This window comes from Barbus barbus (assembly GCF_936440315.1).
Source record: "Barbus barbus genome assembly, chromosome: 29".
NCBI lineage: Eukaryota > Metazoa > Chordata > Actinopteri > Cypriniformes > Cyprinidae > Barbus > Barbus barbus.
The window spans coordinates 17,891,202-17,906,065 of NC_136757.1; the positions used below are offsets into that span (position 1 = coordinate 17,891,202).

The 14,864-nt window shown below is 38.5% G+C and overlaps 2 protein-coding genes across 3 annotated transcripts; both read left to right on the forward strand.

The window, feature by feature from the left end:
- The first annotated feature begins 190 nt into the window (after positions 1 to 190).
- On the forward strand, positions 191 to 3,756 carry LOC306848940 (protein FAM107B). 2 transcript variants are annotated; one of them, XM_079383731.1, is made up of 5 exons: positions 191 to 748; positions 2,615 to 2,639; positions 2,804 to 2,948; positions 3,125 to 3,266; positions 3,475 to 3,750. In XM_079383731.1, the coding sequence occupies exons 1-5, from the start codon at positions 701 to 703 to the stop codon at positions 3,571 to 3,573; spliced, it is 459 nt and encodes a 152-aa protein (XP_079239857.1). In that variant the 5' UTR covers positions 191 to 700; the 3' UTR covers positions 3,574 to 3,750. The 2 variants fall into 2 exon arrangements, with proteins under 2 accessions (XP_079239857.1, XP_079239856.1); XM_079383730.1 differs by having other exon boundaries at positions 210 to 748; positions 2,612 to 2,639; positions 3,475 to 3,756.
- Positions 3,757 to 9,386: 5,630 nt separating this feature from the next.
- LOC306849702 (innate immunity activator protein-like) lies at positions 9,387 to 13,995 on the forward strand (the record flags this gene model as incomplete). Its single annotated transcript, XM_079384946.1, has 9 exons — positions 9,387 to 9,441; positions 9,618 to 9,751; positions 10,956 to 11,078; positions 11,294 to 11,525; positions 11,639 to 11,692; positions 11,782 to 12,007; positions 12,712 to 12,870; positions 13,113 to 13,809; positions 13,903 to 13,995. The coding sequence occupies 9 exons, from the start codon at positions 9,387 to 9,389 to the stop codon at positions 13,993 to 13,995; spliced, it is 1,773 nt and encodes a 590-aa protein (XP_079241072.1).
- Between the last annotated feature and the right edge of the window lie 869 nt (positions 13,996 to 14,864).

A 14,864-nucleotide genomic window follows, 5' to 3' on the forward strand; every position in this document is an offset into this window, starting at 1 on the left:
CAAATAAGATCACTGTGTAGATTTTTAAAATTATCTCATTCACTCACACACACATACTCTCACAAAACACAAACAAGCACTCTCACAGCACTCACTCCACACACACGCGAACACATTCACTCAATGACCTCACATCCTGCTTAGTAGCACTTTGGAATCATGGGAAGCGTTTAAACAACCCTTAAAAATCACACTGCCCTCTTGTGGCTGGCGCCGGTAAGATTTTATGAATTGAGGATCACGCGCGCAATATGTATATATATTTCAATTCATTATATTATAGAATTATAATTCTTATAAATTAGTGATTATTAGTTGATGTAACTTCAATGTAGAGGAATAAACAGAGAGTAAAACTACATAATTTGGACAAGATTTTATATTGACAGAACAATAACCCTGTTGGTTCAGAAAACAAATATTTGAACTAGCTAAGAGGGACGTCTGTCGGTCTTTTCATTTGTCTTACTGAGGAAAAAATAAAGATATCAAGAGTTAATATTTCCAAGGAAGGAAGACAGTTCAAATCAGCACTAATGTCTACGGTAATTAGTTAATCTGGCATCCTACGTGCCTCGTATAGGTTCAGGTTAATCTGGAATGGCGTAATGAGCTTCAACGTAATGTCTGCAACAAGCATCACTGAACATAAACAGAGCAAACGCTGACCAAAGGCCACAGCCTCAACACTAGTCGCACAATGCTGGACCTGAACACGACAAAAAAGCAATCAGCTGTATGCGTGGAGGTGAGTGATTTTTAAAATAAAATGTTTTTAGAGTTTATTTTATGAATCCTAAGGAAATTATTTCTGGTGTTTGATAAAGTCACACTCTTTTAGTAACTGAGTTTAGTGTCTTTTTGTTTTAATGGGAAAAATTATGATCTGGGAATCAAACGTTTCTGTTATCCAGTTACTTTTACATAGTTCATTTTAAGAGGAACAATATGTGTTTGTTTAGCTGCTGATTTTGGCATTTTTGTGAAGCTTCTATCCCTTGAATACAACATGAAGTGAGCGCCCTGACCAATATGAATGCAATGATTTTACCACTGACTCTCTCACATACTATCATAGTCATGCAGCCTTTCACTCTGGCTTTATAACAGCTGTACCTTTTATAGTTCGAACAGATATCACTAGAACAATCTAACATTGCTCTTTAAAGCATTAACAATCACTAAAAGTTAAAATCCCTACAATAAAACTACATTTTACTGCTATAAGAAACACATTGAACTGTATTAGCTTACGTTTTATTTACCCATTACAATAGTGCCTTTACAGCTGTCATAAAATGCATATTTGACTCATTGCGCTCCGTCTGTTTAGCGCGCATGCGCGCTCGTCCACTAGCGTACCCACTCCTGACAGTAAAATGGATATTTGCATGATTTTCTAACATTTACAGATTAAAAATATACTCGTGACATGTCAGATATGCACGGAGGAAAACAAAACGTCTCAAATGCATTAAACCGCACAAATATATTCGCTGTTTGCTATGGTGGATCAATCTGATCCATGATCGACATTAAGGGCTGCTTAAGAATAAGCGTGCACGAATTAGTTTGTGAATTTACGTTGTTGTTTATAACCGCTTTAGCCCCGATTGATTTGTTAGGTTTTGGATTTTAATCCCCGCTTTTCCGTGCTGTTGTGATTCGTCATATTCACGCGCAACGGTGATGAGAACGCGCTTGAGAAACGGTTTCGAGATGGGAAATCAATCTACATAGAAAATATTGGTCAAAGATTATTGTTCACTTTCTAAACAAGTGTAGCGCATCCACTTGTAATGACTTAAATCGGGTTTTACCTATGCAGTTATGTTCGAAACGATGCATCGCGATACAAATGCCAACTTGTATCCGATGCGCACTCTTTAAACCGGTGCATCGCATCGTATTTTATTCTTTATTTTCTGCCGATGCACTGAGAGAATCGGGGGGTCTTCCCATCCCTAGTTCACATGCAATGCACGGAGAGCTATAATGTGTGTCCTGGGAGTACAATGCAAGTAGATAATGGATAAAAGCATTTAGCGCTTAAAAAAGACTTTAAACACGGCCAGAACAAGGATACACATTTCATGTGAGACTAAATTATGCTTTTTTTGTGTGTGGATTCATGCAAGAACGTGTTTGTCTTTTGTTACATAAATTTATACAAAATAGTTGTCAATAGTTAGTTATATATGGTTTTAATAATAATTAATAGTGGTGGAAGTAATAAGTTTACTTATATTCAAGTTTGCATGTAATATTTAATGCTTACTAAGGAAATCCAATTTTGAACCCCTTCTATCTGTCCTATTGGCTGTAGTCATGTTTCAGAGGTCAGGAAGTCGAAAATAACTCGAGAGCCTCAGTGTTGAGCTATAAATGGCCCTCTTTGCTTCATTCAGTAAATCAAGCCAACACGCATTAGGAGGCAGAGCATGTCATCTCCGTCCACTGAGCTGATTTGATTCCGTGCTTTCATCAGCAGGTGGACATGCTGGCACTATTACATTCTTTTAATTGCATGCTAGAAGTAACACATTTGTTTAATTATACTTTTTATTAATGTCTATCAGTATTTTCTTTTTATTGTTCACTTTCTCTCCAGCAGCCAGGATTCAGACATCACAGAAAAGGTACAAGCACTGACTGTGCTCTGAGTTTAATTTGCATTGCATCATGTAATTTGTATAAACATGTAGACATCATTTTAGAATTACAATTTGCCTCCCCAAATTTAAAAAATCAAATCATAACAGAAGATTTGGTGTTTATAATTGTTTCCAATCTTTCTTTTCAGAGAATTATGCGTGTCATTCTCCTGTGTCCCAGCAAAGCACAGACAGTGGAGATGAGTTCATTCAGCTCCGGAAACTGAATGGCTCACCTGGCGAGTGTCCCAGTCGCCAGAATCTCCATAAGGAGCTTCTGCTCAGCCACAAGAGGTGAAATAACATCTAAAAGATGTTACCTTGCAAATTATGTCATACACCAACATAACCCAATAATTTGCAAAGTAAACATCAAGTTGAAGTGACATCAAACCTACACTTACCTGCATTTATCCATATTAACTTTGGTTATTTTACCAATTTTAGTTTTTTTTCTTATTTCTTCTCAGAGGCCTGTTGTTGGAGAAACCAGAATTGCAGCGTGTGTTACAGCAGAGGAGGCTTGACCTGCACAGAGAGGAGGAACTTGCCCTCCGACCTCCTTCTGACCTGGAACAAGAGCTTCGTAAGAGACAGCAGAAACTGCAGGAGGTATGGACCAATCTCTGTCCACTTAAATGTTCCTTATGGAAATGGAGGTCAAGAGTTTTGTCAGATGCAAGGCTTTTTTTTTTTTTTTTTTTTTTTTTTTTTCATATGAGAACTGAATTATAGTGGTTATGCATTTTGTCGAATGGACTTTCGCATTCCGTGTCTTAGTGTTTTTGTAAAGTTCACGGTTTTAAATATTTCTCCACAGTATGAGATGGAGGAACAGAGGCGCATGGAGGATGAGAAGAATGTTCCAGAATTTGTCAGAGTGAAAGAAAATCTGCGTCGCATACAGTTGACTGAATAAAACCACTGAAAAGGCCTATGGAGAGGAAATGCGCCTTGTAATTTTTACTGTTTTCATAAAAGAGAATGTTAAGTTGCATACAGCTATAATGTAGTTTGATAATGAAGCCCTCTATTTAAATATACTGTAATGTTCTGTACACTTGAGTCAAATTAAAGCTATTAATGTCTTGTATAATATTACCCTGTCTTTTTTTTTTTTTTTTTCCTTCACCAGTAATAGCCTAATACTTTTGACTTGTACTATGACTTTCCTATTTAACACAACTTTTGTCAGGGAGGTGACCAAACTGTCATACTTCAATGGGACTTTCATATTGAAGAGTCAGTTACTTCCTAGCAACCAAATGACAATCTCCAGCCACATCTCGGCACCATAATATCCTCCTCGCATGGTCTTTTCTTTTCTCTCTCTCTCTCACACACACACACACACACACGAATTCCCAAATCGATTCGGTGTCTCGCTGCCTTCGCATTTACAGGTGGCACTTCTGCACGTCGCCAGTGCGGAGAGAAATCTCCATGGATTCTTCCTTTCACATGGAAATGCCCGTTTAATTAGCTTATCTTTTAAATTCAGGGAGAGGCACGAGGAAAGAAAGCCTGACCATCTGCCGTAGCCCGCCTTTATCAGAAACGTTACAACAGGAGGCAAATCGACAAAGACACGTTTGTAGGAAGAAACTAGAGCCATGTTGTGCTCTCAACTTGCCTGTCTTTATAGGCTAACCACAGTTACGACAAATACTCTTTCAGAAAATTACTTTGAACAGTATCGAACATGTCGCCACGCAGGGAAACAGTCAAGTTGTGGCAGCGTGCCATTTCCGACACAATTCATCAGTCCAGAGGCCTATTCGCCAGCTGTCCTCTTGTTTAACTCTTATTGTCTCGGTTTTCTCCCGCTGGCTCTGCTAGACACGCCTATAGCAGAAGAAGCGTGTGCTGCCTTCAAAAGATCACGCACGCTTAAGAGGCATCTAGACAAACATTCGCGATAGGGGCCATTTGCAATGGTATCGCCTGGTTTTGTACCTCTAAACTTGTTAACGAGCACAGTTTAAAAATGTTCCTCATAATGTGAAGAAGGCGTCTATTAATGTTAATGCGTATGTTACTTTATAAATAGAAACTGTAGAATATTTCAACTACATGGCACTCTCCCCCTGCGCAAAAACGGTTAGTACACTCCAGTAGCTTTTGGCTGGCTTGAGTATAGACTCCACATCCAGCCGCACTGTGGAGTCACCGGCTCACGCGCATCTGCGGGAATGGAGTGAACGGAGGGTGTGTATTGGGCTGGATGCTGCAAAGAAAGGTATGGTAAAAAAATAGCATGTATTAAGAAATATTACATTTGTGTTTTTTTTTTTTTGTTTTTTTTGGCATAAATGTTATTTCCACAAAAATACGTTTTATTAAAGCTTTGCACAAAGGCTCCATGAAATCATTCGAAGACATGCGCTAATTCTTAGATAAGCTCTGTACTCGTGTTCTTAAATGTGTTTTGAGTGCATTTATGTTTTTGGGACTTAAACCTACATCTACAATAGACATAAATGCTGACCATTTCATTCCATGGACTAGTGCTGCTTATAAGGTCATCTAACCCTTTCAAAGCATGCAAATTATTAAAGACCGTCACTAATAAAATTAAATCTGAATTGCATGATATTTATGGGGCCCGAGTTGGTTTAGATGCTGATGGCATAATTGCATTATGATTGATTAAATAGAATACCTACTACAATGATATTTATCTTCACAAGTTCCATGCACTTAAAAGACATGTTTCTTAGTGCTTGCGAGTGTTGTTTACCATTGATCCAGAGCCACTGGTATTGGTACAGCCTTTCTAGACATTAGGTCTGTTAAAAGTTAATTAAAAGGAACATTTTACATAGTTAAAGCCATTATTATTTGTATAAAGGCTTACAGGGTTGATCTTTTTTTTTCCAGAAATCCATGGTATAGCTTAACTTTGTACTGGAATACAGATTGAAGTTGATGTCCATTCATAAAGGAGAATGAGTCGGTGTTTACATGTTACTGTAATTTATTTATCATTGAGTGGCATGATGAAAGGAGAGAAGTGGAATCACAAAGACTGTCTTTCAAGTCTCTTCACAGTCTCTCTCTTTCTCGCTCTCCGCCATGTTTTGCATGGCTTCATTAACATTCGACTTGTTTTTGGCTTTGCACCAGCTGTGGAAATAAGTCACACACTAAATTCTGTCGCTCCCATAACATCTGCATCCACACGATTCAGCATCTCTATAATAACAGGCTCCGCATACAATCTGTGTCGTGCTCAAGTCTCCCGTCAGACTTTCCAAGCTCTGGCCCTCGCTGGGAATTCCAGACCTGGCCGCAGTGGTAATGAAATTGGCCGAGTAGGCATTCCAATAGATCACAGCCCCACAGACTCATGGGAAAGGATGTTTGGGAGTCTGGCAGAGATGACATGACATGAGAATTGCAGACTATTGAAAATTCGCTGATGTCTCATCTTTACGCTTGACTGCGAGAGAGGATGGGTGGATCTGCTGTTATGCTTCTGCTGCTGAGATCGCTGTCGAGAAGACTACGTCCTGTCTGCTCTTCTGAGCTTAATGTGCTTTGTAATCAAGACAAACCTAATGTGTTTTTAGGGTGGAGGTCCTTGCGAGTGCAGTTTGTGGGTTATAAAGGAGTAGGTCATCCAAAAATTCAAATCTGTCATGATTTACTCATCCCATCCCCTTGTTATTTCCTTTCTTCTGTGGAACACAAAAAGAGAAGTTCTGAAGATTGTGCTGATTGCTCTTTTTCACGTGTTTACAACACAACACGTTGACTTTCAAGGAAATTCATTTAATGGCCATTTGGGAAATATTAGGCATGTAGTGACATCTACTCAAAATACTTAGATCTCAAAAACTGCTTGCCAAATTCATATTTAAATAATTTCAAATCAGGAATAAGATCAAACATGAACTGCCCCAGAACTGTTGATCAAATTTGTGTGTGAATGAATGTTTTCATGAATAAATCATGATTCACTAATTATGTAAGTACTAAACTTTATGGAACAACTGGCAATGTGGCTTTTATTTAGAAGGCTATATTGTGCATTGCAGTTTCTCCCATTTATAGTCATACAAGTAAACTGTCTTGGTGCATATATACAGTCTTCATCTACAATGAATGGAGACTTCAGCTTTCAAGCATCAAAAATTATACAAAAGCACCCTAAATAATAAATCATAAACTTTGACCCATGTGCTACATTGACTTGGCATGATTACATTATTAATAGATACAATACTTACTGCAGTGGAAACAGAAGTGTTATCATTTGTCTTTACAAGTTCCATGCATTAAAAGGCATGTTAGTCTTCTGAAGTCAAACAATATCTTTGTGCGAGAAAACAAGACCAAAATTCAACACACTTCTTTCAGTAATTGATTTCAAATGGCAAGGAAAAGAGCAGCCAGCACAGTTTTCAATATTTCTTTGTATGTGTTCCATGGCAGAAAGTCCTACAGGTTTTCAGAGACGTGAGGGTAAGTCAATGTTGGCAGAATTATAATTTTGAGGTGAACTAAAACTGGGAGTTACTTTTTGTTTAATAAAGCACAGTTTGTCACAATGACCTAATTCCTCCTGCAGTTTCATCAGCCTTTCTTTTGCCCTCTGTAAGTCTTGTTGTATCAGCAGATACTGTCCTCTCAGCAAACTGGCCACTCGGGCTTGTTGACGCAGGGCTTTGCTGGTATTTTTCAGTCGTTGGAGTGTCTGATGGAGCAGGCTGCTTTCTATTGTGCTGAGCTGCATCCATCCACATGAGTTACAGAACTGAATGAGGACGTCGCCTTTAGAAGCTCCACAATCACATCCTGTCAAATTCTCTTCCTCAGAACTCAGAAAGAGGGATGATAAGGATCCACGCCGACTCATTAGCAGGGTTGTTGTCCCTAGTGATGTGGGTGGGCAACTAGATTTCCCCCAAAATAGCATTTATATAAATACAGCGTCTGTCCTAGATTTTTGCGTGCTTGACACCAGCGCTCATTAGATATAACAAGGAGCCGTGGGCCCTGTTTCTAAAACACACGTATTGGATTTGATCCTAAATTCCATGGATTTCATCCAATATGTCAAAACTGTTCCATAAAATCCATACAAACGTTTTGCACCATATATACCAGTAATTCAAATAGTCCAACACTGATTATGAAATTGTAAAGATAAATAAATAGACAATCACAATATGCATAAATATTATGTGTGCACATTAGTCATTTTAACTGTGTTGTGGGTATTACATGATTTAATTTAATTCATTAATTAGATTATGTATTTCCTGGAATTAATGAATGTATGAATAAATAAATGTTTATATGTAAGAGGGATACATTTAGGAATTATTATTTTTTTTGTGCATATTATATTATTGTTTTATAAATCAGTTATAGGAACATTTAAAAAAAAAACGTTGCACATTCACATTTATGATCATTCTATGCACGTCTTTATACATGAGGCCTAGGTTAGATAATGGTTGATGTAACTTGCCTTTACTTTCTCAGGAAATTAAACCTCTTACTTTTTTGTAGGACTTCAAAAAATGTATGTTGCCAATGTCATAAATTGAGCTAGTATCTTCCTCAACTCTCATTACTGGATATGAAAGGACCTTTTTTAATCCTGAAACTCAAGATGATGACAATTCAGTCATAATTTACTCATCCTCATGTTGTTCCAAACTTTAGGCCACTTTCTTCTGTGGAACACAAGAATTTGAAAAAATGTCTCTGCATGATTTGTTTTCCATATAATGCAAGTCAGTAGGGTCCAGTGTTGTTTTGAACCCCATTGACTTTCATTTAAATTCTGCCATGATTTATCCACTCTAATTTTTGGGTAAACTTCCCCTTTAAACAGAAAAGTTTCCTGCTTGATTGATTCCCTTTACGTCTGTAAGAGGATCCAATTTGTCATTCAAACTCTGCCCAATGCATTAACATGTTCCTTTACAATAACAGACCAAGACTTTATGTAAATGTCACAGCAGTATCTACTCATCTTACTTTCTCCATGCTGAGGCTTGCGAAATCTGAGATGTCACAGTCAGAGATCCCTAAACATTATTTTTAACAATCCTTTAGAAAAACTTTGCCTGTAAGTTTTCTTCATGGTAATAAGAGAATCCCTGACATAGTTATCTAAGTTATCAGCATGTCCCGCCTGAGGATGAATCAGCACGGACACATTGTTCCACTTCAAAGCTGCGGCGAGTGGGCACTGAAAGAAAGAGAGGGGGTCTTGGAGAGAACAGGTGCAGTCTTTGGGAGGGGGGGAGTCCCTTCTGCCATCTGTTGACTTCTAGTTTTTCCCCAAACACACTTCATCACAATTCACACACGCCTGTTTGGTAATAGTGATCCAGGTTGCTATGGTGCTGTATGGGAAGAATAAGACCCCCACATGTGTGCGGTCAACTCTGGGCGCGCGGCTATTGTGTTTTGAGACATACTGAAATAGGGGTGGATGAGGCGAAAGACCAGTTGCTTTGTCAGATGTGGAGGAGACGCTGAGGTGCCTGTGAAGGGTTCTCCTCGAGAGGTTCGGTTTTACATAATCGCACAGCCACAAGCCACTATTTGGAAGACAAATTTACTTAGTGGTTGCTGAACTGGAGAGCAGTAGTAAATGGAGAGTGCCTGAAATCAAACAACGGATTTCAGTCTTTTCTCTTCCCCATCAACAGGTCACATCTGCAGACTGAACTCTGATATTGTTGAAAACTGCAGAGTAACAAAAAAAACATGGATTGTAAGGAGGAGATCAGTGACTCTGATAGCGGGATCATTTTGAACTCCGGTGAGTGCTTTTGTTTTGCTTTTTTAATGATAAATAATATTTAGGAGGGAGCAGAATGCATATACCAGTAACCCAAATTTGGTGCTGTAGCCCCAAAAAGCAGATTTTTATCAGTATACCAGTTAATAAACATTATGTGTGTGCTCTCATTTAATGAAATCTGTTGTGATATCCAGGCCCAGACAGTCCCACGTCTCCGGTGAAGGACCTGAGCACTCACACACGTGCCATGAGACTGAAGCAGCAGGCCCTTGAGGACAGACTGGAGCTTTGTGTCTTGGAGCTAAAGAAACTCTGCATTAGCGAGGCTGTGAGTGACAAAAAAAATGTGTCATGAGTATTGCCATCTCTGCTAAATTCACAGACATCATGTATCATATATATGTATATATAATTTTTTTAAGCATGGGGCTTATATTTACATGTAAATCAAACCATCACAAATAGCTAGAGGGTCTGTGGAAATTTCTTGAATTGTGACCAAATATCTGCTTGGAAAAACTGGCAGCCAATATGATATTTCCCATTCATTTTATAGAAATTTTATAAACGTCTTCAATAAAGATTTTTAAGCCATAAACCAAAAAAGGGAGCCATGAACCCCCACAAAAAGAACATTTTAAAGATCACTACAGTAAAACCCTTGATTTCCATTTGAAAAGACTAAACTAACCAGTACTGCCAATACTTTGGGACAATAAAAGGGGTTTCTTGGTTTAGAGCAGTTTAAGCCTGGCCTAATTAACTAATGCAGCATAATTACTTCTAATCAGGCTAAACAATTACACTAACATTTAAAAGTTTGGGGTTGATAGAAAGTTTGTTTTTGTGATTTCAAAATTACAATGAAACAGTAATATTATGAAATATTGTTTCTATTTAAAATAACAGTTTTATATTTTAATATATTTTGTCATGTAATCCTGTGATGCAAAGCTGAATTTTCAGCAGCCATTACTCCAGTCTTCAATGTCTCATGATTCTTCAGAAATCATTCAAATATGCTGATTTGCTGCTCAAGAAACTTTTCTTATTTTTAATATTGAAAATGGCTATCTTGCTTAAAAACCATAAAATCTTAATGATCCCAAACTTTTAAAAAGTAGTTTGTATTACATGCAAACATAAATTACTTTGCACACACACTGTGTCAGAGTTTCAAAAGAATAGGAACGTTTCAGTAGGAAAGTCAGCTGGCCCATAAGCGTAAATCAGATTGCTCTGATTAAGCTGGGCTTTTTCTGCTTCTCAATACAGCCCTTCCATAGAGGCACTAAAGCAATGTCCAAAAAACAGATGCTTCTTTGCATGTTAGTCCACATGTCTGTCATTCACTGTTGGCCAAGCAGGGAGAAGATTTAAGGGCCTTATCATTACACCATAGAAACCTCTTTGTGGACACTTCGACAATATAAAGACGAGCATCTGCTCGCTCAAAGATTTTTTTGTTTTGTACTGACTGACAAACACAAAGTTTGTTTTCTTTGAGATTAAAATGTCCTTTGTTTTAACAGGAGCTGACTGGAAAGCTGCCCTCCGATTACCCTCTCCTGCCTGATGAGAAGCCTCCACAGGTCCGGCGACGTATCGGAGCCACTTTCAAACTGGATGAGGGTTTCATTTCACAAGATGGCGAGGTATAGGCCACAGTTTCAACACAGAGATTACTTTAATACCTTTAATGCAACTGACTGTTATTAGAGCCTACCTGGCTAGTTTTAAAAGTTATTATTCATGGTGGTGAAACCATTCCACTTATATGGAAAAAGATTTTTACGAGGTGCGTTTAATCCATATTTCAGCATTTTTAGCTTGTAATCATGCGGTTACCCCCAGAAATGTTTGTCTCCAGGAGTCTGAGCTGCACGCGCTCGAGGCTGATCTCGCCCTGCAGCGGCAGATTTATGAGGCAGCCCGAAAGCTCTCCCTCGAGGAGCACATCAGCAAACCGGTGAGGAAAAGCCGACTGCAGCAGTGTAAACGTGAAGAGAAGAAGCTGAAAGAGCTGCAGGATGCGATACTGAAACACCGCATCAACCACGGCTGTGTCTCTCCACAGACCTGCTATTCTTCCAGTCAGAGAGGTCAGCCAGTAGATTCTCATATGAACTAAATTTTACGCATTATAAAAGCGATTGATTGTATTTGATTGGATAGATATGATTTGAATGAACAAATATTTGTTGGTCCATTCCAGATCTTTGTATGTCTGATGACAGCTCACTGTCTGATGCTGTTCCCTTGGATGATGGTAAGCAACCCTTTTTCTCAAACTCAAACGTTCGCACTCCACCGTATGTGGAAATTTGATGTTTAGAAAAAAATGTCTTTTATCCACAGACTCAGACTCTACTCCCTTTTCTCCAGCCGTTCTGGGGTCTTCCACAGACAGCGGTTTCCAGTGTCTGACTCTCTTGCCCAATAACGGCCCAAAGCAATCGAGCTCCAGTTCCAGTCTGGACTATGATGCCTCACCCATCCAGAACTCTCCATGGAAGGAGTCCAGCTTGGACCAGCCCTACCAGAAACAAAAACCTTCTCACTCTGCCTGCAGCAGCCGCTCAAGGTACTATGGGATATTCTAGCATTGAGTCCCATGGTAGATATTTAATTGCAATATAAGCAAACCTTTACTTTGTGTTGTCAGAGCTGTTTTAAAGGTACTTGATAGAGTATTTGGTTAACATACACCTTACTGTTCAAGTGTTTGGGGTTGGTAAGATTTTTTTGGTAACACTTTACCTTAAGCCTTTATGTATAATGCATTATAAAGGGTTGTTTAAATATATATTGCATTATAATTATTTATAACGTGTTGTAATACATTATATCTTGTCATAAATAATTACAACCGAATTTAAAAAACATAGTGTATCAATGAATTGATAAGCATTATAATGTATTAACTGTGGTTACAATTATTCATGAGATGATAAACTGCATAACAAGGCATAATTAATGCATTAAAACTACTTTTATTATGCATTATGTAAAGTGTTACCTTTTTTGGAAGAATTGTCTTGTGCTCATCAAGGCTGCATTTATTTAACTCACAGTAAAAACAGTAATATTGTGAAATATTATTACAATTTAGAAGGTCTGTTTTCTGTTTTAAATATTTGAAATGTAATTTATTCCTGTGATGGCAAAGCTGAATTTTCAGCAGCCATTACTCCAGTCTTAAGTGATCCATCAGAAACCATCCCAGTATGCTTATTTGGTGCAGAAACATTATTATCAATATTTAAAACAGTTGTGCTTCTGTGTCAGCAGCAGTCCAACAGGCTCACCAACAGACACAAGAATGGCAGAACTTCCTCCAGCACCCCAGTTTGTGTTTAAGAGTCTGCCAGTGCGAAACAATCAGCCAAACAGCGCCCCCTCCACCCCAGAGCTGCCACTGCGCCGACAGTTCTCACAGTCCTTAAGGTAATTAATATACAGTATTGGTACTTCAGGATTGTCTGAATATCTGTCAAATACATGGTTTAAAATGATAATAAGACTGTTTTTTAAAACCTGTGGAACATACAAAAATATTTGGTGAAAGAGTAGCATTTAAATATTTTTGATTGATAAGTTTCAATTTATTAATGAGCAACATTTGTATTTCTATTCCATCAGCGGAAATGTCTTACCTTACTAATCTGTTATCATCTCCTCTCAAATAGGCTTCCCAGAAGCAAACCAGAATTGACCAAGGCCAGCTCAGACCTGGGACGGGGCCGGACAAAGCTGCCATGTCGACGAGTGACCGATTTCGCATTAGCCTACTCAGTTCAACGTTTATATCAGTGCAGCTCTGAAGACAGCAGCTCCGAGCTTTCCATTTCCTCATATAGCAGTTCCTCCAGCCGAGAGACAACCACCGAGGCACCAAAACCCTGTCCGCCTCCATACGGCTACCATCGCACTGCTCCAAATAAAGGACCAAGCCAGCTCAACACCCACAATACACTCAAAAACAACAACAAAGTCCCACCTAACCTCGTACCTGGCCCCAGTCGAGTGAAGATTTGCAATGGGACACCACTTCAGGCAGACATGGCGAGGCTGCAACTCGGACAGAATTCACAATCTGATCCTGTACATACTAATAAACCCCAACAAGTCGAGGTTACCTCACCCAAACGAATGCTCAAGCCTCCCCCGCCATACACAAAGGTGGTCCGCACAACGTCACTAAGAGAATATCCCAACCACCCTAGCCGTGTGCTTCCTCGGGATGTGGTATCAGGGGAGCTTAAAACCTGGCACCAGAAAAACAATATAGTCATATCCAAACCTCGCTCACTTGAGCGGCAAGGATCGATTCGAATCAAGCGCCCAGAGCCACCGCCCTACCACCAGATTCCCTCTCATAAACAGGTAAAGATGTGAACAATAGGTGCGTTTATCAGTATCAGTTTCGTAAATGTAATCCGTTCTTGGTAAATAATGAACATACTTGTTTCTATCCAGGTTTCTCAAAAGGTGATTCTGCATAGGGCTTCGGATGGAACGCCGCTGCAGTGGTACGAAGAGGAAGACTCCGAGATTGTGAGTCAGGTGTAACCAGGTAGAAGAAACCTGGAAGAGATGACACAGAGAATAAGTGCTCTCATTGTACATGTCTTTATTTTTCTTTATTGAGCCAATGGACTCACTGATGTAGTCTGATTATTCTCACCGACTTTTTGACCAAGTTGGAGCTGAGCCAGTGTACGCCTCAATTCCATATATGCCATATAAGTCCAAGACTTCCTTGTAAGGCATCAGATGTTTATGATGAATGTATAATATAATTGTGATTTTATTGATGTCAGGAGAGTGTGGCCCACCTTTTGCAAATGAATGCTCTCATGGAAATGACATCATTTATTATATATTTGTGTCTGGTACACGAGTCTTCATAATTAATGTATTAAGTAATGTTTTAGTTCCCCCATGGTTTTATTTAATTTAACACAATATGAATTAATATATTATTTTTCCATTATATATATTTTATTTGTTAAATAATATTTCCTTTCCTAACTATTATTTTTTTTTTAATTAGTGATGTGTTGCTCTGCTACTGTAATATGCATTGTAAGAATAATCCATCTTTGAGTTTTAATAATACCAGATGCAGATGTTTTACTTCCTGTTTGTACACTAACTAATTATGAAATATATTTTATATTATTTATAATACACTTTAATAAACAATATTACAGATCGTCAATATTGCCTTGTGCATTTCGTCACATTTTCAGATATTTCACATTGACATTATAGAAAACAGATGTAGAGTATACATTGACATGACTGCTAGTGTAAGACTTTTATTCTGAGACTATTTCCAACTATACATGAAACAGTTTCCCCTAAAACAAAGTTAAAACATCTACCAAATAGTAACTAAGAGCTATCAACAGTGCTTTTAACTAGTGCTGTCAAAC

Excerpts from the sequence above, each read along its gene's own strand:
- LOC306848940 (XM_079383730.1), top strand. The coding sequence starts at position 701 with ATGCTGGACCTGAACACGACAAAAAAGCAATCAGCTGTATGCGTGGAG. Across the intron at positions 749-2,611 it reads AATCAGCTGTATGCGTGGAG|CAGCCAGGATTCAGACATCA; the intron begins GTGAGTGATTTT and ends CTTTCTCTCCAG. Across the intron at positions 2,949-3,124 it reads CTTCTGCTCAGCCACAAGAG|AGGCCTGTTGTTGGAGAAAC; the intron begins GTGAAATAACAT and ends ATTTCTTCTCAG.